Source organism: Oratosquilla oratoria, chromosome 3, assembly GCF_046742065.1.
Source record: "Oratosquilla oratoria isolate Oo_2021 chromosome 3, ASM4674206v1, whole genome shotgun sequence".
NCBI classification, from domain to species: domain Eukaryota; kingdom Metazoa; phylum Arthropoda; class Malacostraca; order Stomatopoda; family Squillidae; genus Oratosquilla; species Oratosquilla oratoria.
In genome coordinates, this window is record NC_134779.1 from 79145424 (window position 1) to 79172806 (window position 27383).

At 35.6% G+C, this 27383-nt stretch overlaps 1 protein-coding gene across 2 annotated transcripts in view; it reads left to right on the plus strand.

The window, feature by feature from the left end:
• The first annotated feature begins 143 nt into the window (after nt 1–143).
• Nucleotides 144–27383, plus strand: part of LOC143023949 (uncharacterized) — a 46759-nt gene continuing 19519 nt past the window's right edge. For both annotated transcript variants that reach the window (XM_076182620.1, XM_076182627.1), the window contains exons 1-3: nt 144–302; nt 16101–17045; nt 25632–25864. In XM_076182620.1, coding sequence (XP_076038735.1) covers nt 266–302; nt 16101–17045; nt 25632–25864 — 1215 coding nt within the window. In that variant the 5' untranslated portion in view covers nt 144–265. The remainder of the gene's footprint in view (nt 303–16100; nt 17046–25631; nt 25865–27383) is intronic.

Sequence of the window (27383 nt, forward strand, 5' to 3'; positions counted from 1 at the left end):
TTTTATTGAACAATATGTAAAATTCTTAAATATATATTTCTAATGATTCCACAAATCTTAAAAGTCTCAGTATTTATTTCTATCTCACTATAATCATGTTAAAATGTAATCAACGCATTCGAATTGTTGTTTACATGCAACAGCAGCAAGTACCGCAGTAGAATCCTCGTGGAGTAAATAAATGGGATGAGTTAAAAAGAAACCACCGCAAGTAAATCGAAACCAAAAAGGAATCAGGATAGGAATTGAAAGGGAAGATTTCAAGATGGATTTTTATCTTGCTGAAATGGTGTCTGGTTACTGTAAGTGCTATAAGAGTATTGTAATTGTTGTTGATGTTTTAACACTAAATTAGCCGTTTTTATTTTCCTGTTGTTATGCTATTTTGCCATCATCCACTTGACATACAAACATTTTTATTGTCGCTTTTCACAGGTTCCATAAATTGGAGACAATTTCGACTCAAATTGGCAGCCAAAAACGCCCATAAAACCCAGATGTTTCTCACGAAATTTTTAAAGAATCAAATTAATTTTTTTTGTCTAACTAGGTAGGTCAAACACCACCAGAGGCGCCACCGTCGATGACGAGCACAATAGCGCGTCATTTTATGCGCACGCCGTTCAAACGGCCAAATTTATATACCGCGGGAAATTTAATTAATAAAAATGTTGCGTGAGTGTATTTACTACGATCGTAATAAATTTCAAACATTCACATCATCAGTTACATGTCGGTCAATAAAAACATTAGATAAACATGGCGGCCTGCATTCAGCAGTAGATCAAAAATTGGTATATGTTTCAACGTAAAAAATGAGCTAACAAATTTATTGTGCGGGCAACTGACCATAATTAACCAAAACTACTAGTATCGTGGATTATTCTAATACCAAAATAAAGTCAGTATGTTACGGTAGAGCTGAGAAATTGGTAGTTAAAATTAGTTTTTTTTCTATCGGGTCGGATTATCGGATAACAACATCAACATCCATCCCGCCATCTTATCTATCACTGGTGATATGGACCAAACTTCACTCTATTAAGTTTCTTACTATTATGTTATTAGTGTAATAGACTTATAGTTGAATTATTTTAAATATTTCCTTTAAAATGTGTGATTTTCATGTAATTTGATCGAAGAGAAGTTACGTTTTCATCCTCCGTAATATTACGGACCACAGCTACGATTCGTCCAGCCCGCTATCTATGATCACTGGTGGTATGGTTCAAACTACACTATTAAGTTTGTTACTATTGGGTTATTAGCGTAATACCTTGCATATAATTGGATTATTCAAATTATTTTCTTTAAAATGTGTGATTTTCATGTAATTTTACGGTATTCGTAGCTGTGGTGGGTAATTTTGCAGAGGATAAAAACGTAATTATATGATCAAATTACATGGAAATCACACATCTTATAGAAAATAGGTCAAATAATGCAACCATATGCTATTTTTTTATATAAAATTGTGCCTGTCGGTAAAAACCGTCATTGTTTACGTTTGATCGGCGATCAGTCAGACCGCACGTTTCGGCCCGATTTCCTCGGACAAAATAGGCCCGATTTAATTCCATTAAAAATGCAATATCTCGAGAACTATGACAGCTAGATGGATAAATCAAATTGCATTATACTCATAGCGACTTTTTCCATCCCATGAGAACTACTTCAGCTCAAATATCAGGAATTCCATTTTCATATTGACCTAGCTAGTCTAACCCTCTTGCATATGAAAGACCATTTCAATACTCAATAGAAACAAAATACGTTATTTGTTCAGTTGTGTACATGGACGCAATGTAGCGTTAGATAATTGAATATTGATTTTGTTGAATATAATACATGAATGTAACATGCAATTTTCTCAGTGGAAATAGAAATAAAAAGATACCTTCCTACAAGCAAATATACCAATGAACAAAGTTGCTGGCATAGGATCGGGATGCCATCTTGTCATTTGTGAAGTGTTGTCTGCCCAGTCTAGTTGAGGCCTGGTGTACACCCTCAGTACTTCTGCCAGTACCTCGCAAGGTATAGGTACCCCCACAAAATTTTCAAAAAAAAATTAACCTTTATATTATTGTTGCATATGAAAGACAACTTTATTAGAAACAAAATGCTTTTTAAATTTTTGAAATAGCTCGAAAAATAAGGGAGATACGATTTTTTGAATTATTTTCTTAGCCCGCATTTTTGGCTCGACTTTACCATAACAAAGTGTTAGAATTAAGGGTGGTAATTTGTAAAGATTTTGGTAAAGAAATACACATTAACTCTAAACCACTGGTCCAATTTTATTAAAATTCGGAATACTTTGGTTTTATGGATCAACAAATCACATGAGCATGTCAAAAACAAAGTGAGACATCTCCATCATACCATATTTGCCTTTTCATGGCAACCATGAAGCTGTCGCTAAACGCCGACCGAAGTCGACCGACGCCGACCAAAACCACACAATCACGGTTTTTGCTCAAATGCATAATTTATATATAAAAAATAGCACATGGTTGCATTATTTGACCTATTTTCTTTAAAATGGATAATTTCCGCGTAAAATGATCGAAGAGAAGTTACGTTTTTATCCTCTGAAAAATTATCAGCCGGCAACCAACGCCGACGAAACCCAAACAATGACGTTGGTTGCCGGTTGATAATTTTGTAGAGGATAAAAACGTAACTTCTCTTCGATCATTCTACATGGAAATCACACATTTGAAAGAAAATAGGTCAAATAATGCAACCATATGCTATTTTTTATATATAAATTATGCATTTGAGCAAAAACCGTCATTGTGTGATTTTGGTTGTCAATGGTAATAGTAAACAAAATCGAACGCGAACTGGACGCATCAGATTCATGGGTGATATAGCTAAATTCCGGGGACTTTAGCTCAAACACGAATAAGTCAATGATATTAAGCTTCTCAATTCCGGGAGAAAATAGGTTGAAAAACTTGTTTATGTAACTTAAAATTATGTTTAGACATTCTTTACCTTAATATTTTTACTCGGAAAACTATGTTGCCGAGTTTGATAACCAAATTTCCGTTTAAGTCGCTGAAAAATTGTTTCTATTTCAAGAATTAGCCTTACACTTGCAAAACAACAAGGTAATTTGAATATCTTGCGCATGCGCAAAGCGCGGGAAGCATTCAAATTGAACTAAACAAAAACTAGTGGGCCGCAACATTTGTCCATGAAAACAACACACGATCGACAGTGGCGCCGCGCGCTGATTCCGGGGTACCTACAAGGTATATATTCTTAAAGAAATACTATGGAGCTGAAATCCATGCATTCCTTCAAGCTATGAAAAACCTATATATAGGTACCCCCAAATGCACGCGCTGCGCCACCGTCGACCATGTATTGTTTTCATGGCCATATGTTGCGGCCCACTAGCTTTTATTTAGTTCAATCCGAATGCTTCCCGCGCTTAGCGCATGCGAAAGATATTCAAATTATCTTGTTGTTTTGCAAGTGTAAGGCTAATTCTTGAAATAGAAACAAATTTTCAGCGATTTAAACGGAAATTTGGTTATCAAACTCGGCAACATAGTTTTCCGAGTAAAAATATTAAGGTAAGGAATCTCTAAACATAATTTTAAGTTACATAAACAAGTTTATCAACCTATTTTCTCCCGGACATGAGAAGCTTAATATCGTTTAGCACTTGATGTTTGAGCTTAGCGCCCCGGAATGTAGCCATATCACCCATGAATCTGATGCGTCCAGTTCGCGTTCGATTTTGTTTACATATTACCATTGACGACCAAAATCACACAATGACGGTTTTTGCTCAAATGCATAATTTATATATAGAAAATAGCATATGGTTGCATTATTTGATCCATTTTCTTTAAAATGTGTGATTTCCATGTAGAATGATCGAAGAGAAGTTACGTTTTTATCCTTTACAAAATTATCAACCAGCAACCAACGCTGTCATTGTTTGGATTTCTTGGGCGTTGGTTGCTGGCTGATAATTTTTCAGAGGATAAAAACGTAACTTATCATTGATAATTTTACGTGGAAATCATACATTTTAAAGAAAATAGGTCAAATAATGCAACCATGTGCTATTTTTTTATATATAAATCATGCATTTGAGCAAAAACCGTCATTGTGTGGTTTTGGTCGACTTCGGTTGGCGTTTAGCGAGACCCACCATTGACAGCTTCATGGTTGCCATGAAAAGGCAAATATGGTATGATGGAGATGTCTCACATTGTTTTTGACATGCTCATGTGATTTGTTGATCCATAAAACCCAAGTATTCCAAATTTTTATAAAATTGGACCAGTGGTTTAGACTTAATGTGTATTTCGTTACCGAAATCTATACAAATTACCACCCTTAATTCTAACACTTTGTTATGGTAAAGTCTAGCCAAAAATGCAGACTAAGAAAATAATTCAAAAAATCGTATATCCCTTATTTTTAAGCTATTTCAAACATCTAAAAAGCATTTTGTTTCTAATAAAGTTGTCTTTCATATGCAATAATAATTTAAAGGTTATTTTTTTCTTTTTTTTTTAATTTTGTGGGGGTACCTACTATATACCTTGCAATCAGAAAATGATTGAACAGGCCACCAACATCCGTGACTGTGACGATGACAACGACGATCCGGATGACCTTGAATTACAGATACCGATTTACTACATACACATTAGGTTAGGTTACTAAATATACATTAGATTACTAAATGTAGTTAGGTTTGACGAATTTATCATCCTTTCATTTCTTCGATGTTGGCATCTATCATAACAAACATGGCATACCATTCATCCAGTGCGACTTTGTTACTTACGAAATCTGTTTTAGCTACTTTTTTGTTTTCTATTTCCGTCAAGAAAATTGCATATTATGTTGAGACATTATAATATACAAATTAAAAATTAATTTTCTAATGCTATATTGCGTCAATGTACACAACTGAACATTTACCCTAAATACTTTTAATATTTTTGAAATAGCTTAAAAAATAAGGGATATAAATTTTTTTTTATCCGAATTTTGGCTAGACTATTATAACAAAAGGTGAAAAGTATGGTAATTTGTAAAGATTTGGTAAAGAAATTCTGAAATACCCATAAACTCTAAACCACTGGTCCAATTTTAATGAAATTTGGATTACCGTATTTTTCGGACAATAAGGCGTTTCATACCATAAGGCGCACCCGTAATTTGTTATTCCCGGTCCTTACGTAAGGCGTGCCTGACCATAAGGCGCACCTGATCTCGTCATCGGATAATCATGCATATGTGAGTGCATTCAGAACTGAACATTTTCATTGTTGAATGAGAAAAATCGGTTGGGATTTAGCAAAATTACAAAAATAAATGATATATTTTTTCATTTTGGTCAGTGAAATCAGACCACCTCCATGGACGGTCTGCCCTGCCAATACCCCTAAAAAACAACATAAACATGTTACGGGAATTGTGGGGAATAAAACCAACATTAGTAGTTTTATTCCCAGAATTCTCTATTCACTTTAAAACACAAGATAACAAATGACGGTAAATTTTTAGTTTCGATCATGGGCGCAATATAGCAATAGAAAATTAATGATTAATTTTGTAAATTATAATGTATCAACGTAATATGCAATTTTGTGAGCGGAAATGAAAAACAAAAAAGGTGCTAAAACAGATTTCGTAAGTAACGAAGTCGTGTCGGACGAATGGTATGCCATGTTTGTTATGATAGAGGCCGACGTCGAAGAAATGAAAGGATGATAAATTCATCTAACCTAACCTGTGTTTAATAAATCATTACCTGCAAATTAAATGTCATCCGGCTCGTCCTCGTTGTCGTCGTCGTGAGAGACGTTGGCGGGCTTTTCAACCACTCTCAGCTTGTGGGGTATACAAAGTTCTTGCAGCTTGAAGGAATGCATGTATCTCCACTCCATAACATTCCTTCAAGAAACGTACCTGGTGAGGTACTGGCGGAAGTACCGAGGCCGTCAATTGACAGACGACAAGATGGTATCCCAATCCTATGCTACCGACTTTGTTCATTAGCATATTTGCTTGTAGCAAGGTATTTTTTATTTTCATTTCCGCCCACAAAATTGCATATTACGTTGATACATTTTAATTTACAAAATTAATAATTAATTTTCTATTGCTATACAGACACTCCTCAACTTACATTTTAGTTACGTTCCGAACGGCCGAACGTAACGTGAAAATGAACGCAAGTTGTTACTGTATGTTCCAGTAATTTATGACTGTTCATACTGTACTATACAGACGCTCCTCTACTTACGTTCATTCGTTTTACGTTTTTTCGATTTTACGTTTGAACTGATGGTAAAAAAAAATTTGTAATTTTTTTTTTTTTTGAGTGAATTTTTTAGTTTACCGCGCTCTCCGTAGTTCAAACGATACTTGTGCACGATGCTGCGTCTATTGTTTACATTGCGCAGACAACAAACTGAAAATGCCTTGCCTCCTCCTCCTCCACCATCAAAGGATTACAAAGGCGGAGCATGCCGACAGGAGACCTTTTGATCCATATCTAGGTCGGATGCAAAAGAAAAAAAAAAAAATAAATAATAATAATAAATTAAAACTATAATAATGTAAAAATAAATAAAATACATAAATAAATTCATAGGTATAGTTGAATAACAAACAAAAAGGTAAATAGTAAATGATTATAAATTGACATATAACTAATGATAAATGAAAATCAGACAGACAAATTATAACAAAACAAAAACAAATAATATAAGATAAATTATAATCATTACAGCATCTTACTTAGGTATTTATCTAAATGATTCTTAAAGCTTCGAACTGAACTACATTGCACTACCTGTGCAGGAAGTTTATTCCATTCATTTACTACACGGTTAGCAAAGTTGTTTCTACCTACTTCCAAATTGAATCTATTTCCGGACAGTTTGAGACCATTGTTTCTTGTCGGATTCTCATTCAATGTGAAAATTTGGTCACTTTTGATGTTGTCAATTCCCTTTAAAATCTTAAAGACCTGTATCAAGTCACCTCTGAGTCTACGCTTTTTTAGGGAAAACAGATTCATGTGCTTAAGTCGATTTTCGTATGATTTATTTTTGATATTTGGAATCAGTTTTGTGGCTCGCCGATGTACTTTTTCCAGTCTGTCAATGTCTTTAATGAGATTCGGTGACCATACGGAAACAGCATATTCCAAATGTGGACGAACTAACGATTTATATAGCTTGTTAATGAGTGATGGACTTTTGAAATCAAAAGATCGCGCAATCAATCCCAGAATCTTATTTGCTTTCTCAGAGGCTGAAATACACTGCTTGGATGATTTGAGGTCATTACTGATAATTACGCCGAGATCTTTTTCACTATCCACTTTTGTTAACGAATTTCCAAATAACTTGTAATCGTACTTACTGTTATTTTTACCTATGTGCATTACCTTGCATTTACTTGTGTTAAATTTCATTAGCCACTTTTCAGACCATTGCTGTAATTGATCTAAATCTTCTTGAATATCTAATTGGTTTGAGTGATCATTTGCCACTCCGCACAGTTTTGTATCATCAGCAAATTTGGAAACAGTAGATTTTAGTCCATGGTCTATATCATTTATATATACTATGAATAGAAGTGGCCCAAGAACGGAACCCTGAGGAACTCCACTTGCAACACTTTTCCATCCAGAAGTTTTTCCATTTAAAACAACTCTCTGTTTTCGACCTTTCAACCAATTACTAGTCCAACCTAATAGGCTACCACTTATTCCATGCAAAGCTAATTTAGTAAGTAGTCTTTCGTGTGGGACGGTATCAAAAGCTTTTGCAAAGTCTAGATATATTAAATCTATATTGTTTCTTTTGTCATAATTGGAGATAACTGTGTTGTAGAATTCGAGTAAGTTAGTCACGCAAGAACGTTTCCGTCTGAAACCATGCTGGCTATCATTTATCAAATGGTTACTTTCTAAACGATATTCGATATCATCTCTGATGATAGTTTCCATTATTTTTCCTACGATCGAAGTCAAACTTATAGGCCTATAGTTATTTGGTTTCTTTTTGTCACCTTTTTTGAATATGGGAGTAACGTTAGCTAGCTTCCATTCTCTTGGGACATCTCCGGATATGATGGATTTCTTGAAAATAATTTCTAATGGAACAACAATCTCATTTTTCATTTCCTTTAAGATTCTTGGATGCCAACCGTCAGGCCCTGGTGTTTTATTAACTTTGAGTTTGTCTATACACCTTTTAATTTTTTCTTTTGTTATATTTACCGTAGTGAGTAAGTTTACCCCAGACTTTTCACAGGTTTCAGTTTGGAATTCACTTTGAGGTGTTTTGTTTACGAATACCGAGCTAAAATAATTGTTTAAGATATTACACATTCCTTCATTTGAATATTCAAGTTGACCGTCAGCAGATAATAGTGGACCAATGTGATTCCTAACAACCTTTTTATCTCTAATGTAACTATAGAATTCTTTGGGATTCTCTTTGGATTTATCAGCGATGTTCATTTCGTATTGTCGTTTTCTTTTTCTTATTGTCTTTTTTTAAATCTCTCTGTATTGATACATAACTCATAGTCATTAGATGCACCCGAGCACTTATATTTCTTATAAGCCTGTCTCTCAATTTATGTTGCTTGAATTTAATCTATTTGAAATTAATGTTATTATTTTACAATGTTATATGTTTAATTAATGATTTAGGGGTGTTTTATAAGATACGGTAATAGAATTTACCGATGTATAGTACAGTAACAACTTACATTCGGAACGTAACTAAAACGTAAGTTGAGGAGCGTCTGTATATCCATAAATTCTATTACCGTATCTTATAAAACACCCCTAATTCATTAATCATAAGCATAACATTGTAAAATAATAACATTAATTTCAAATGAATTAAATTCAAGCAACATAAAGTGAGATGGTGGAGGAGAAGGGGAGGAGGAGGAGGAGGCAAGGCACGTTCAGTCTGTCATTTGTGCCATGCAGCGCCATGCATAAGTATCGTTTGAACGTCTCGTACTACGGAGAGCGCGCTAAACAAAAAAATTCACTTTTTTTACAGTCAGTTCAAATGCAAAATCGAAAAAACGTAAAATGAATGAACGTAAGTAGAGGAGCGTCTGTATTGCGCCCATGGTCGAAACTTAAAAAAAAAAACACCCAAATGACTACAGTCTGAGTGGAGCGAGACTAGATCAATGCAAAATGGCTGTCTGTGTTGTGGATGCTATCATGTCATAGCCATGATAGCGTGAATGAATGCGATGGCATGGACTCGAAAACTGTCGAAGTTTTTGCAATTTTCTTGTCAAGATACATGCATCTTGGTTATAACTTGGTTGTAACTTTTGCAAGGCCTATGCACTGTCGCCATTGCCAGGCTAGCCATGAAACGTGTCAAAATAGTACGTCACTGTCCGAGGCATTTTTTTGCACTGAAGCCACACATAAGGCGCACCACCCGATTTTTGGCCGATTTTAACCACTTCAGTACGGACTTAAATCTCGCGGGCAGCAGCCAATGCCAGCCGTACGACGTGTCATAATAATACTCGCATCATAAAATATAGTCACCGCTTATATCGATCATTCTCTCTTTCACCCGCGAATTTTGAAAACCACAGAGAATGGGATTCAGGGCACATTTGAGAGAATGTAAAAACACAGGGGCGACTACAATAAATATAATCAAGACGCCGATATGGCAGCGTCGCGAATCCACATGCTCCTCATGACGCCTACGTGTGCGGCACCGTATGGAAGGGGTTAAGGATTTTGCCCGCGCCTTATGGTCCGAAAAATACGGTACATGGATTTTATGGGTCAACAAATTGCATGTCAAAAACATTGCGGGACATCTGCATCATACCAAATTTGCATTTCCATGGCAATGATTAAGTTGTCAAAATAATCCAAAAAATTCAAACTGCTGGTCAAATTTAAATGCAACGTGGCATATGAAGGTTTTATGAGTCAAATCACCTGAGCATGCCAAAAACAATGTAGGAACTTCCTTTCATGTTGCCATGGCAATGATTAAGACGCTACACATGAATCTGTGGGCAGCGTAACCATCACAGATGGAATTTTGCTGCCATAATTTTGAGGGACCCATTCAATTATGTTCTTCTGAGTTTGAACTCTGGTAGCTTTCAATGCATGCGCAGGTGGTTTAAAATGTCTTCCTGATCTAGAAGTTTACAATTGGTCTTCAAAAATAGAAGGATTGCCTCTAGATGGGATCTAGTGGCAAAACCTGATAATCCCAAGTGCATTTCCAGTGGGGTAAATGCACAGCCGCATCATAAACAAAGATCTTGAAATTGCTTAATTCCGGGTAAAAATAAGCTGAAAAACACATATATCACTGTAAAAAGTTCATATATTGCTTTCTTCCCTTTAAATTTCCACTCAGAAAAAGAATTGCTGCTGCAACTATCTAAATTTACTTTTAAATCAGTGAACATCCATCAATTATTAAAGAACTACATCTAAACTTCTAGAACAGGAAGATATAAATTATAAATTTTGAATTTCCTGCATATGAGTTGAATGCTAACAGAGGTCAAATTCAAAGTACACCAGTCAAAAGGGTCATAAGAAATGGTGGAGTAAACATCATGCCTGCAATGGTGGTGCCGCTTGTGGATGTGCATGTACCTAACTTATGTCTTATGTTTGGTATATACAGAAGCAAGTTTGTAATGGAGTGGTTCTGTCAAATGATTTTTCCTTCTTTTCTCTTCCTTGTGTGTCTGTACTGACTCCAGTTGTGCCTCAGATCTCTCAAGGTTAGCTGTTGACCCATACTGAATCAACATTGTTAACTTAACTGTGGAACATTTGACTAGCTTGAGCATGAATGACATTAATTTAACACCACAATAGTTGCCATAGCAGCTGCTTCTTAACAAATTGGCTTGGGTGAGCTGTGTGGTTTCCATGCACCACCACAGGACATGACAAGAGTGCGCAGTGGTTGGAGCCTTTTGGGAATCCCATTAATTAGGATTTGGGAGAGTTATAAATGTCCTGCTATACATTACATGGGTTGAGTTAGTCTCCCACACAAACAAGCAAATGTTCAGACTAACACATAAAAATTGGAGCTCCCAAGAAATGCATTAAAAGCTACAAGTGCTACAAGCTAACAGTGCTACAATGGTAGGATACAGTGCTACAATGGTAGGATACCTAGTTTGTTAAATAGGAAGGGTAATGCCTGTGGATGCCCAAGATGGTTTAATTACAGTGCAAATAGTGAATATTGAAGAAAAATGGAAGATAATGATAACAGGCCAGAGAAGTCCCCTGGTGGCAAAGCATTGAAGCAAAATATAAACATGAACCCAAAGCACACTAACAAAACAAAATGTAAATATGAGATTTAGGTCTCCATTAGATATGAAAAGATTTTTTTAGTGGCAAAGAACCTTTTTCTGGATTTACTGGGTACAAAAAAGACTTTTTGGTAAAATTATAGACATAGAGAGGGTGATGAGATTTATGAAGGAAACATGGAAGCAAGAGACTAATGATATAAAGAAAATGAATCATGAAATAAGTAAGGAAGTGAGTGACTTCAAGGAAGCAAATGCTGAAATAAATAAGGAGGTAAGTGGATTAAAAAGATAACTGGCTGAGATAAAATGTGAAAATGAGAGGTTGAAAAATAATTATACCACTAATAGTGTAACCATAAAGAAAGAGGTAAACAAACAAATAAAGGCAATGACTGAGAAAACTGGAAGAAATATAGGAGAGGATGATTTACAAGATCTTAGGAAAGAATGGAAGAAAGACCAAGAAAATTATAAGATAATTTTTAAAGAAATTATGGTAAAATTTTACTTTCGACCTTTGTTTGAATATAGCAATACAAAATTAAATAGTAATTTTGTAAATTAAAATGTATCAACGTAATATGCAATTTTGTGCGCGGAAATGAAAATAAAAATACGTTGCTACAACAGATTTCTTAATTAACGAAGTTGTGTACAACGAATGGTACGCCATGTTTGTTGTGGTAGATGCCGATGTCGGAGAAATGAAAGGACGATAAATTTGTCTAAAACTAAACTAACCTAACCTAACCTGTATTTAATAAATCATTACCTGCAAATTAGATATCATCCGGCTGGTCCTCGTCGTCGTCGTCGTGAGAGACGTTGGCGGGCTTTTCAACCACTCTCTCAGCTTTTGTATGGCTATATTCCTCCAATGGTCGAAAGTAAAATTTTACCGGTTAGGTTAGTTTAGTTTACTTTACTTTAGTTTAGACAAATTTATCGTTCTTTCATTTCTCCGACGTCGGAATCTACCATAACAAACATGGCGTACCATTCGTAGTACACAACTTCGTTACTTAAGAAATCTGTTTTAGCAACTTTTTTTATTTTCATTTCCGCACACAAAATTGCATATTACGTTCATACATTTTAATTTACAAAATTACTATTTAATTTTGTATTGCTATATTCCAACAAAGGTCGAAAGCAAAATTTTACCGAAATTATTCACCAACAAATGTAGGAAAATGCCAAAGATGCAGTCATTCAGGTAATCAGGGGAAAAAATCTAGTAAGAGATACAGTGGACAAAGAGAAGTGCATAGTAGTATATGGTCTAAAGGAAAAACATAACCATAATTGGTCCCTGAGAGATAAAGAAGCAAAAGAATTGGCAAGAAAAATTGGAAAAGTAGTACAAGATGAAGAACAAGAAATAGTAAAGGAAATAGAGGAAGTGCACAGAATGGAAAAATACGCAGAAGGAAGAAGTTGACCCCTAAAGATCAAATTAAGGTCACAAATGTCAGCGGAAGAAATATTAGCAAAAACAGGAAAGTTGGCAAGTGAACATTATAAAAGTATGTGGATAAAAAGAGACATGAATGATGAGGAAAAAGAAACATTAAGAAGCGAAGCTTAAGAAAAAAAATGAGAAAAGAACAGAGACCAAGAAAATGAAGTTCTATTGGAAAGTGAGACATGAGACTGAAAAAAAATTGTATATTAAAGAAATGAAAGTAACTGAACGAGATGGAGAGAGAAAATTAAAAGTGGCTTACATTTATATAGGTGGGTTAATCTCAGGATTAGATTAACTAAATGATTATCTGTCAGATGAAAAACCAGACATAATGGGAATTGTGGAGACAAAATAAGGGGTCCACTATTACCAATGTTGGACATGGATTATATAATCACTGGCTTAGAAATAGGAAAAACAAGGTGGAGGAGTCATGTTTTTGGCTAAGAAAAACTTAAATGTGACAAAAGTTACAAATGGAGAGAACAGGGTGATGATCACAATAAGAGTTGAAGATGGTGACATGAAAAGTAGAAAGTTTGTGGTGATTTATGTGCTCCCAAAAAATGGGGTCTTTGAGAGAAAGATTATTCTAAAATGTTAGAATATACAGGGCTTTCATTAAATGAGATGCTGAAGGATGGAGGAAATGTGGTATGTATGAAATATTTTGACTGCAAAGAAATCTATTGGGAAGAGATGACAATGAAAAGTGGAGAGGATCTATGGGGAAGTGTATTACTTGACATGGCTATAGAACATACAGTGACACAATGGATAAAAGGAAACACTAGATTTAGAAATAATGAAGAATCGTCAAGACTAGATTTATGTCAAAACCTGAAATTGTGGATAAAATTGAATACAAGACACCAATTGGGAAGAGTGACCACATATTGAGTTAGAACTAAAGAAGGAAATATATATAGAGAAAAATGAGAAATACAGAAAAGGAAGGCTAATGTATAGTAAAACAGACTTTGAGAAACTTAGGAATTTTTTTCTTAAACCAAGTTGGGATAAATTCTACATTGAAGAAACACAAGTAGAAGAAAAATTGATGGTTCTGATGGAAATCTGTAATGAAGGAATGGATAAATATATCCCAAAACAAAAACAGGAAAAGGTGTATATTAAGTGCTGGTTTAACAGAAGGTACAGTGAAGTGAAAGAAGAGATAAAGCTTGGAAAAGATGGGAATAGATAAATAGATAAGAAATAAAAAAATAGAAAGTGGCAAATATATATGAATCAAGGGGAATAAATATGTAAAAATACACAGGGAGGGAAAAGGAGATTATGAAAAAGACATAATAGAAAAATGTAAGGATCAGCAAAAACTATTCTAAAGATATGTGAATGGTAAACTAGAAAATGAACAGGAAATGGTAAAACTATGCTAAGGGAGTATGGAAAACACAGAAGATACAGAAATTGCTGTAGTCATGAGCAGACATTTCAAGTTTTCACTAGAGAAAATGAAGAACATCGGAATGAAGGGTGAGAAGTGAAATCCCGAGAGTAATGATATTAACACGAAAAGAAATAATGGACCAAATAATGAATCTTGATGTCAGGAAATTGCATGCCTCAGATGGAATCTCAAACTGGATACTAGAATAATGTAAAGAAGAAATAATAGACAAAGCTGAAGTGTGTCCACACAAACCATCCTTGTTTTCTAGGTATTGTTGTGGTGAACTTCATGGTACCATATGTGTATATGTGGATGATTTTCTCTAGATGGGCACTGGGGTGTTCCAGGAGAAGGTTATTGATATTCTTCAAGGAGAGTTCCGTATTGGGAGCATGGCATTATCTAGTTTCAAGTATATGGGTTTGGAAGTAGGCACTACAGCTAAAGGTATAAAGGTTGGCTAGTATAGCTATGCCAGTCTGCTCACACCTCTGAGCTTGGGATGTTGCAGGTCGTCAGCTAAGTCCAGTGAGCTCTTGGACAATGAGAAGAAGGAATTCCACATTCTGATTGGTCAACTGAGCTGGATAAATACACAAACAAGACCTGACATTGCCTTTGATGTATGTGAACTGAGTGGACATTGTAAAAATGCCACAATGGCTGATGTTGTGAGACTCAATAAGATTATCAACAGAGTTGTGGGTGACCATTTTTACTTGCTATTTAGAAAGCTGTCAGCTGTGGAAGACTGTATAATTGAGTACTTCTCAGACACTTCCTTCGGGAACCTATTTGATAGTGGTTCCAAGGGAGGATTTGTGGTTGTTCTCAAGGATGGGGAAGGAAGAAGATGCCCAATTTATTGGCAGTTGAGGAAATTGCACTTAGTGGTGAAATCCACATTATTTGCCGAGACCTTGGCACTCGTTGAGTGCACTGAGGCTGCTTCCTATCTTGGATGGGTTATCAGGAACATTGTCAAATGGCAGACCTTAACTCTACACTGCTTGGTTGACAACAAGAGTTTGGTGGAGGCCTTGAATTCTTCTCAAAGTGTGGAGGATCATCGTCTTTGCATCAATATTGCACTGCTGAAGGATATGTTGTTACATGGTGAGATTAACACTGTTTCTTGGGTCAGAACCTCTGAGCAACTTGTTGACTGCCTTACTAAGAAGGGGGCCTCGGCCCAGCATTTTTGACTAGTCCTCTCTGGTCAATAGGAGTCCTTGGCTTATAAATACTTTGGAGAAAAAAGGAAACGAGAAAAGACCAAGCATTCTTGGAGTGTTCATTTGTTGTCATTTGGCTGAGGGCAGCCATGTTGGATTTTGCGTGGTTTAGTGAACAGATGCCTAGTGACAATGTTGTTGAGCTGCTATGCAGAGTGCTGGGTTCCCAGTGTAAAGGAAGAGGTGACTGGAGCAAGATTGGTCTAATACATTGTTTTTGATGTTAATGCTTAACTGATAAAGTCATTACAATTTGAACTATTTGTTATCCATTGCAGTACCATTGTCTGTTTAATTAGGCCTAGTGTATTACTATTCAGTATTCTGTGTCAGGTTAATGGGGGTATGGGTTGATGGTCTAATGACTCAGGGTGTGTAATGTGGAAAAGGTTGAGAGCCCCTGAGTTAGAGGTAAGCTGTATGATTGGATGAAGGATTTGTACATGAAAATAGTAGTAAAGGATAAGATATCAGGATGGAGGGTAGTGATTAGCAGAGCCCTTTCCTTTTATTCAAGTTGCTGTCAAGCTGTTTTTATTCCTCTTGTAGGTACCATCATGCTTAATCTCTGTGGCACCCTCTTAGTAACAGAAAAGTAATATTTTCTTTTCTTTTGTAGGTGACCTAATGCTGGGAGATGCAGAAACACAAAAGGTAAACAAAAATAAGAAAGATGGAGACATTAGACCACCAAAGAGCAAGAGGAAGAAGAAAAAGAAAGATAAGGAAATCTGCAAATTAAAAGAAGATGCTCCACCTAAAATTAATATTGGTCATGAAGCATGTAAAGTCAGTGGTGATAAAAAGAAAGCAAAGGATTCTTTAGGTACCAAACCTAATGTCGCTGATGATGGATTCAAAATAGTTTCAGCTATACCTGCTAATGATTCAGATATAATCGATGCTTTTGAATCTGGTTATGAAGATAAGTGGGATCCTCAGGTATTGAATGATACAAAATCCAAGAATACTGAATTACAGGAAAAAGTAGACATTGGAGTACTGAAGGTAAAGAAAAAGAAGAAGAAAGATGATGGGGTTTGCAAAATGGAAGAGAATTGTCATTTTAATGTTAACAATGATGTTGCTGATCGAATCACAGGTGATGAAAGGGAAGTGAAGAAAGATTTTTGTAATATCAAACCCAAAATAACTGACGATGGATTCAAGATTATTTCAGATATACCACCTGATGATTCGGATATCTCGGATGCATTTGAATCAGATATTGAAGCAGATTGGGATGTACAAGTATTGAAAGACATGAAATTAGGGCCTGGAGATTCACAGAAAGATTCAAGATTAGGAAACACAAATGAAGGGAAAGTAACAGAGGATGGGTTTAAGATAGTGTCATCAATACCCATAGATGATTCTGATGTATCAGATGCATTTGAGTCTGACATAGAAGATGAATACCAAGGTAGTGCTGACAGGCTTCATCAACAATCTGATGGCAGAGACATTAATGATGGTGACATGGAACATAAAATTGTTGTGGCAGATGATGTTGCAGTCAAAATTAAAAGTAAAAAAGCTCTCCAGGGAATGATAGATGACTTTGGTAAGTATACCATAGACTCTTTTGTTTGTTACATCATGATGCACTGAAATCCTTTCAGCATGGTGTTGTATATTAATTTAATTTGTGGTAATGCTACATATACATACATATACCAAGGGCTTTTTCCCTCTTACAAGGGAGGTAGTCAAAGTCAAAAGACATAATTCCATTCCTACCCACTTCATTCCTTCCCACTCCACTCCCATTCACCACCCCTCCCTCCCTCTTTTCTTAGCTTCTCCTGAATGACGGGTCATCCCTGCATCTTGCCCATTGCCCTGGGTCAGAAGCAATGCAGCAAGACATTGTGCCAGTGGTAGACAACTAATAAATATACTCTAGATTGAAAGGGGCCTTTGTAAAAATAGATAACTATTTCAATGTAGGGACTTATCAACCAACTTCATTTTTAATCAGTTCTGACGTCATCCAAGAATCTGTCTTTGAATTACTCATAGAGTTGGATTCTAATGTTTGTGTAGAGCAGAGTACATTTGTTAATAACTCCTGTAGGTTCCATAAACTGCAATTTCATAGGAATGAATCCATCTGGGAACTTCAGTATATGAACAGCATAAGGGTAATTGTAAGCAATTGGTACATGGAAACTAAATTTGGCCAAATAAGCTTCAGACTAGCAATTTAAAATAATAAATAAAATTCTTTATTGGTCACATAAATTACATAAAAATTGTCTTGTGTGTTTTCATAAGAAATCAAGGGCAATCATACGTAGATGAGCTACAATCTTACAGTGGTTATCCAAATCTCATTTACACAAAAGCTAGAGAAATGAAAAAAATTACCATCTGAGTTTCAAGCCTTAACAGTCTACTCTATGATATATTTAATTTTTCCTCATTTAGGATTCTTATATTAGCTGGTACAAAGGATTTAGAAAACCTTGCTGTTCTGCTTTTCAGTGATCTCAGTCTTTTTCCTGAAGGTAACATTTGGTAACTCATTCAGTGGGTGTGTTGCACTATTGATAATTACATGACATCTTTGGATTGTACTCCTTTTGTACATGTCCACCAATGAAATCATATTTTGAACACCCAGTTTTCCACAGTTCTTTATTACTCTTGTAAGTTTATTTTTTAATTCTATGGTGCTTTATCAGTGTAACATTACTAAACAGGTTATAATCAATGTGTTGCAGAAGTGGATAAGTTAACTAAAGTTTTCAGGTCCTTAATTCCATTGCTGCCAATTGGCTACCACATACATATACCAAAGACTTTTTCCCCCTTACAAGGGAGGTAGCCAAAAAGCAAAGGCATAAACCACTCCCATCCATTCCATCTCCACATATTCCTGTCCCATCCACCCCCTTCCCTCCCTCTTATCTTGGCTCCTCCTGGATGATGGGCCATCCCTGCATCTCACCCACTGCCCTGGGTCAGAAGTAGTGTTGCAAGACACAGCAAAGCCACTTCATTAAATTTGCAGCCAATCCTCTCCATCCCCTCATGCAGAAAAAGAGAAGACAGGGAGAAATCTTTTCGGGCTGTCAATTTACTTTTCATACATACTCCCCGAACCCCCATCCCCCACCCACTCCCCCTTATGTATCACAGCATCATCCATACACAACCATTCTCCCCAATCTTCTGTCCTCTTTTGGCCTTCCTCAACAGACATTCCCCTCTTTTCCATTGCCCCTTTTATCATATTCATCCATCTCATCCTTGGTTGCCCCCTTATGTTCACTCATTCCACCTCTGCCTTCCACACCTATTTTACTAATCTTTCTTCATTCATTCTTTTAATGTGTCCAAACCATCCCAATACTCTTTCATCAACCCTATCTCCCAACTCCCTTTCCACCCCCATTTTCCTCCTCACCTCCTTGTTTCTCTATCCAGCCTAGTAACCCCTATCATACTTCTCAGGCACCTCATCCCAAGCTAAGATCGGCTAATAAGGAGCTCTGAGCTCACTGCCGTAGGGTGGTGTCTGGCTGTCTCGACAGAGACTGCAGCAGATCCGAGGTGAACGTGCACACACAAACCACAGGCTGGAATGGACTTCTAGATTGACCTCTGGAGTGCAGTGCTTTTTCAATAATTTAGAGGAAACACCTAGTTGGTATCATACTGGGATAGGGAGTGTTGTTTATCGAGTGACTGAAATGATTTAATAAAGTAATTTCACTTAGTGGTTAAAATATAAAATGGGGGATGATGAAAATAGACAAAAATATAGTGAACTAACAAAGAGAAGACTGGATATAAGCAGGGTTGAATCACTGTTAGGTGTCATCCTAAAAAAAAGAGTTGCAACATGGAAATGCCAAAGACGAATCAAAGGTATGAAAATATAGCATTTTCAGGGTTTGCAAAAGAAAGTGGAATACTTGGTAGAGGTATATATTTGGAAAGAGAAATAAGGTATAAAAATATTCTAAGAAATCAAGATATTACAGAACTAATAAATGAAATTAAAGATCTGAAAGCTTAACCCATTCCATACGTTGCCGCACACGTAGGCGTCATGGGGAGCGAGTGTATTCGCGAGGCTGCCATATCGACGTCTTGATTATATTTATTGTAGTCGCCCCTCCATAATGACATTCTTTCTAATTCTTTTGTAATCGCATTTTCTATGGTTATCAAAATTCACGGGTGAAGAGAGAACGATCGATATAAGCGGTGACTATATTTTATGATGCGAGTATTATTACGACACGTCGTACGGCTGGCATTGGCTGCTGCCACTGAGATCTAAGTCCATGACGCCTACGTGTGCGGCACCGTATGGAAGGGGTTAATACAGGCCAGTGTATAGAGAAGTGATTGAGTTGAAAAGATGAAATGCTGAAACAAACAGGGAGCTTAATGACCTAAAAAAGGAATTAAAAATAGTCAAAAGTGAGAATGAAAGAATGAAGATACTAACAAAAATGAGGCTTTGAAAAAAGAAGTAAAAGAACAAATACAAGTGGTGGCTGAGAAAGTTGGAGATACCATAAAAGAGACAGATCTCCAAGGAAAAAAACATCAATGGAAAGTGGAACAAGAAAACCAAAAAATAACTTAAAGAAATTGTACTACAACAAGTGGAAGAAAATGCAAAAGAAACAGTCATTAAAATAATCAAAGAGGAAGAAAATTGGGTCATAGACACAGTTGATAAAAAAAAAAGAAAAAAAATGTGTATAGTAGTTTATGGTATTAAAGAGAAACACAATGTAGTTAGATACTGAAGAGAAAAAGAGGAGAATAGCAAAAGAAATTCTGAAAGAGATACAAGAGGGGCAAGAAATGGAAAAGGAAATAGAGGAAGTGCATAGAATGGGACTATACTCTAAAGAAAAAAATAGACCACTAAAAGTTAAACTAAGGTCTCAAATGATAGCGGAAGAAGTACTAACAAAAACAGCAAAGTTGGCAAAAAGTGAAAATTACAAAAATATATGGATAAAAAAGAAATGAGCGATGAGGAAAAAGAGAGGGAAAAGACACTAAGAAATGAAGCAAATGAAAAAAATGAGAGAAGAACAGAGTCCAAAAAGAATTAATTTTTTTGGAGAGTATCTGAGGCTGAGAAAATAATAAATATATATATATATATATATAAAAAAGAGGAGGAAAAAGGAAAAAATTAAAAATGACATATACCAACATATATGGCATGATTTCAGGACTAAATGAATTCAATGACTAACTGCCAAAAGAGAAACCAGACATAATGGGAATTGTGGAGATGAAACAAAAGGTCCACTACCACTAAGTACTGTGGGACAATCATTGGATAAGAAATAGAGAGGAGAAACAGGGTGGAGGAGTCATGTTTTTGACTAAGGCTTAAATGTGACAGATAATAGAAGGAAATAATAAAGTGGAATTGATTATGATAAAAGTTGAAAACATTGACATGAAAAGTAGAAAATTTGTAGTGACATATATGCTCCCAAAAACACATTCTTGGACAGAGAGTGACCATTCCAAAATGTTGGAAGACACAAAGCATGTATTAAATGAAATACTGAAGGAAGGAGGAAACATTGTAATTATGGGTGACTTTACCTCTAAAGAAATATGTTGGGAGATGATGGTGATAAGTGAGGACCTTTGGGGAAATATACTACTGAACATGACCATTGAATACACAATGACTAAATGGGTAAAAGAAAATACCAGATATAGAAATAATGAAGAACTGTCAAGACTAGAATTAATATTTACATCAGAGCCTGAAAATGTGGATAAAATAGAATACAAAACACCAATTGGGAAGAGTGACCACATACTAAACAAGTTCGAACTAAAAGAGGAAATTTATTTGGGAAGAAATGAGCAATACAGGAAAGGAAGACAATGTACAAGACATATTTTGAGGAACTCAAAATTCTTTCAAAAAGGTTATTGGGAAAATTTCAATGAAGAAACAAACATAGAAGAGAAATGGACAACATTAAAAGAAACCTATAATGAAGGAATAGATAAATGCATACCAAAGCAAAAACAAGAAAAGATGTACATTAAACGCTGGTACAACAAAAAATGTAGTGAGGCAAAAGATAGAAGAGATAAATCTTGGAAAAGACGGGGAAAAATGGGAAAGTGGCAAATATATATCAAATTAAGAAATGAATATGTAAAAATATGCAGGGAAGAAAAAATAAACGGAAAAAGACATAATAGACAAATGTAAGAATCAACCTAAATTATTCTACTGATATGTAAATGGTAAATTAAAAAATAAACAGGAAATAGTGAAACTGCGTCAGGGGAATGCATAATATATAGATGTAGAAATGGCTGAAATTATGAACAAACATTTTAAATCTATATTCACTAATGAAAATACACATAATTGGGATGAAAGGGAGAAAGATTCCCCCCCCCCCATGAAAGAAATAATTGCAACACAGAAAAAAAAATAAGGGACCAAATAATGAACCTTGATGTCAGAAAATCACATGGCCTGGACATAATTGAAATTGGATACTAAAAGAATGTATTGATGAACTAACGGACAAAATATATAAGATAATAGATTCCTCACTCAAAGAAGGAAAGGTACTACAAGATTGGAAAAATGCAAATATTGTACTACTATGTAAAGGGGGAGATAAGGAAGACCCCACAAACTATAGACTATAAACTATATAGTGAGGCAAAAGATAGAAGAGATAAAGCTTGGAAAAGATGGACAAAAATGGGAAAGTGGCAAATACATATCAAACTAAGAAATGAATATGTAAAAATATGCAGGGAAGAAAAAATAAACTATGAAAAAGACAATAGACAAATGTAAGAATCAACCTAAATTATTCTACAGATATGTAAATGGTAAATTAAAAAATAAACAGGAAATAGTGAAACTGCGTCAGGGGAATGCATAATATATAGATGTAGAAATGGCTGAAATTATGAACAAACATTTTAAATCTATATTCACTAATGAAAATACACATAATTGGGATGAAAGGGAGAAAGATTCCCCCCCCCATGAAAGAAATAATTGCAACACAGAAAAAAAAATAAGGGACCAAATAATGAACCTTGATGTCAGAAAATCACATGGCCTGGACATAATTGAAATTGGATACTAAAAGAATGTATTGATGAACTAACGGACAAAATATATAAGATAATAGATTCCTCACTCAAAGAAGGAAAGGTACTACAAGATTGGAAAAATGCAAATATTGTACTAATATGTAAAGGGGGAGATAAGGAAGACCCCACAAACTATAGACTATAAACTATATAGTGAGGCAAAAGATAGAAGAGATAAAGCTTGGAAAAGATGGACAAAAATGGGAAAGTGGCAAATACATATCAAACTAAGAAATGAATATGTAAAAATATGCAGGGAAGAAAAAATAAACTATGAAAAAGACAATAGACAAATGTAAGAATCAACCTAAATTATTCTACAGATATGTAAATGGTAAATTAAAAAATAAACAGGAAATAGTGTAATGGGACAAGGGAATGCGGATTATATAGATGTAGAAATGGCTGAAATTGTGAACAAACATTTTAAATCTGTATTCACAAATGAAAATATACATAATTGGGATGAAAGGGAGAAAGATCCCCCTCAATGAAAGAAATAATTGCGACACAGAAAGAAATAAGGGACCAAATAATAAACCTTGATGTCAGAAAATCACATGGCCCAGATAGAATTACAAATTGGATACTAAAAGAACGTATAGATGAACTAACAGACAAAATATAGAAGATTATAGAGTGCTCATTCAAAGAAGGAAAGTTGTCAAAAATAGATGGACTAAACATTGGAAGGAAACTGTCTATACTGTACCCCAGGTAGTTTTTGCAGCTTGCAGGATGGTAATGTAGACCTAAGCTTCAGAACACTTTACCTCACAACTAATATCCACCGTACAAGTTCACTTATAACATCATACAAATTTGCCTCAGCCAACTTAATTATCGTACACAATGTCGTAACTTCGGGAGATTTACGTTAAATGATGTCATAAAGCCCGTCGTTACTCCAAGTTGTCGTTAACCAAGTAGGTCGTTAAACGAAGAGTGGGTGTACATGTTTCTGCCCCATACAGTACTGTTGGCACAATCACTCCTTCATACAATCTCCTCTTAGTATCCATTCCCAAATGTCTATTTCTCATTGCACTTTTTAATCCCCATTGCATTTACCTGCTTCTCTGAATCTACATTCTACCTCCACTCCTCCCTTTCCCACCACATTCACACACACACCAACGAATCGCTGTCTGGAACGGAGTCTAGAACGAGCTCTGGAGTACAGCACTTTTTCACAGGTTGGAGAAAACCCCTTGTCTGGTATTTTATGGGAAAGGGAGAGCTCTGTTTAACAAGTGACCGAAATGATTTACTGGAGTAAATCCACTGAGTGGAAAATAATTTAAAATGGAGGATGGTGAACCAACTAAAAGAAGACTAGATGTGAGCAGGGTTGAATCATCATTAAGTCATCCCTCCGGAAAAAAAAAAACTGTAATATGGAAATCCCTCTACATAACCAAAGGTATGACGAGAAAATCACTTTTTCCAGGCTTGCAAGAGAAGGTAGAATACTAGGTAAAGGTATAGATTTAGAAAGGGAGATAAGGTAAAAAAATATTCTATGAAATCAAGAGATTACAGAACTAATAAATGAAATTATAGATCTAAATGCAGAATATAGTATAGAGAAATGAATGAGCTAAAAAGACAGGATGTTGAGACCAACAGAGAAATTAATGGCCTAAAAAAAGAATTAAACATAGTTGAAAATGAAAATGAAAGGATGAAAAATGAAGACACTAACAAAAATGAAGCTTTAAAAAGAGAAGTAAAAGAACAAATACAAGCAGTGACCGAGAAAGTTGGAGATACCATAAAAGAGACATCTTCAAGAAATCAAAAATCAATGAAAAGTAGCTCAGGAAAACAAAAAATAGATTTTAAAGAAATTGTACAACTACAACAACAAGAGGAAGAAAATGCAAAAGAAACAGTCATTAAAGTAATTAAAGAGAAAGAAAATTGGATCAGAGACAGTTAATAAAAACAAAGTGTATAGAGGTATATGGTATTAAAAAGACACAATGTAGCTAGATACTTAAGAGAAAAAGAGAAAGAAATAGCAAAAGAAATTCTGAAAGAGATACAAGAGGAGGGGCAAGAGATTGAAAAGACTTGGTGGCAGTATTCTTTTCCCCCACCACAGGGCTTGGCAAAATGAGAAAGTGAATATTCAAAGAAGTAGTACAGGACAGTAACTAGAGCTGGGGGACAGCATAATGGAGGGACAGTCACAGTATAATAAAGTATCATCATTTCTCTAGGAATAGAGATTTCCTTCACAGACAAAATGATGGTCTGGCTCTGGTCCATAGGGGTACTCTATATGGATCCTAAAATATCAGCTGCCTACTACTTAGCAGCTTTTAACCCCACAATAATATGCAGTCAATACCCCAGATGAGGATACATACATATACCAAAGGCTTTTTCCTCCTTATAAGGAGGCTACCACATAACTCAATAAGATTGCCCGGAATTACCCAGATTAACACAACAAATATTCTTTAGTGCAGAAAGGGTTAAAAGGATTCCACTTGTCTGCTTTCTATAAAGAATATTTTGTAATTTTCATAGAGACTTACATTTGACTGCACTTCATATTATAGTGTGGAATTATTTGAATATTTTGAAATGTACTAGCCGACCTTGTGTTACATCATTATAGATTATCTATGAGGAGCTAAGAGGAGATGGAAACAAATGGTAGTGGATGCATGCCTTGGCTGACTACTTCCCTTATAAGGGGTAAGAGGCCCTTGGTATATACAGTAGATATAGACAGACCAGCCAACTTATTCATAGAAATTCCATAAACTTGTGTGATATTGTACATCTGGTAGCATGTTTAGCTAATTGTTATTGTCAATATTATTGTACATTGTTTTTCACTTGTAACTATAAAACATTTTTCAAAGACAGTTGTTCTGATTTTAATCAGGCTCTAGTTTCAGTATCATGGAGATATGTTTAACCATTTTTGCTACAACTTTTCAACTAATTTGGATTACAAGTGATAGATATTTGATGTTGAATGGTGTTATTCAATCTTCAGACTTAGGGGCAGTTCTACAAAAGAAGAAAAATTCTGGAACTCATCCTGAGCAGGCAGGACTTACACCAAACATGAAGCCAACAGGAACCCTTGCAGAGAGAAGGAAAATCACCAGTCCCATCCAAATCTTGGATTTTTCTAAAAAACGAGGAACTGGTAGCAACAAAAGAAAATTGAGTGTAGACAAACCAGCTCCCACAAGAGTGGACATCAACACTGATGTCACAGATGTGGTAAAGGATACATAGTTGTTTTTATTGTATACTTTTCTTACATGGTATTTGTTGTTTCAACATGTCATAAAATCTAACCCATTAATTTATCTATCTATATACCAAAAGGCTCTTATAAGGGAGGTAGCCAGCCAAGGCATATACCCATCCCACACCCATCCATTACCCATTTGTTTTCCTTTTATCTTATCTCTTTGTGGATGAAGGGCCATCCCTGCCACCCTCCCATTGCCCAGATCAGAGGTGCAGGAAGACAGCACATTCACAGTAGGGACTGTCAGCCTAGAGAAGGTGGATAGTTTTAAGTATTTAGGGTCACATGTAGCAGGGAATGGAAGTGTTGGGATAGAGGTAAACTGTAGAGTGAGGGAAACAAGTAAATGTCATGGGGGAATGAAAAGTGTCACGAGAAATAGATCTGGGGTTGGATGCAAAGAGAAGACTATATGAAGGGATAATTGTGCCTATGTACCCTGGAGGCAGAAAGGAGACATTTAAATGTATTATTTACCTAGTTGTATTATACAGGAAGGGAGCTATGCTCGTGGTGACCTGTCTTTGTATCTTTCAGCATCAAGTTTTTTCTTAAAATCTTGAATAGTGTTTGCACACACTGTTTCTTTATCTAAATTATTCCAGGTATCCAGTACTCTATGTGGGAAGCTATTTTTCTTCAGATCTCTTCTATAGTTATCCTTTTTGAGTTTCTTTTTGTGTCCTCTTGTTTTTCCATTGTCCCATTTTAGTAAATCATTCCTATCTAGGATTTCCATTCCTTTCATGATTCTATGAATAGTCAGCAGATCTCCTCTTTCTCTTCTTTGTTCCAGAGTTGGTAATTCCAATTTAGACAGTCTTCGTTCGTATGTTAATTTAAATGTATTAGAAATAAAGCATTTGTGAAGTATGGTGGGGACTACAAGAATGGATAGGGTGAGAAATGAGGAGGATAGTAGGGGTGGAAGATAGGGCTGAAGAACACTGGGATGGTTTGAGCACATGGGAATAATGGGTGAAGGAAGATAAGCAAAAAGAATGTGGAATGCAGAAGTGGACAGAGTGAACTTGAGGGGGAAGACTGAATGAGATGGATAGACGAGGTAAAAGGGGCCTTAAATAAAAGGGGAATGTAGGTTGAGCAAGGAAGGGAGAAGGCAAGAGATAAGTATGAGTGGAGAGTGGTTGTGATTAGGGGATATATTGATGCAGCCCAAATGGATTTCTTCTTGTTTTCTTGATTCACCCATGCGTGGATGAAGAAGGAGGCATCACCATGTATTTACCTATTCTTGTGCTTTGATTAATTTTATACATTCATACCAAAGAGCCTTTACCCTGAGACTATTGATTAATTCTTTCAATGAAATATAACTAGTTTATATATCTTTGCAAGTCAAGATTATCTTTATCCTTTTGGCTTGATATTGTGAAGAAAGATTAGTAAAAGAAATGTGGATGGAGTGAACAGGAGGGGAAAATCGAGGATGAGATGGATGGATGGGGTGAAAGGGGCATTGAG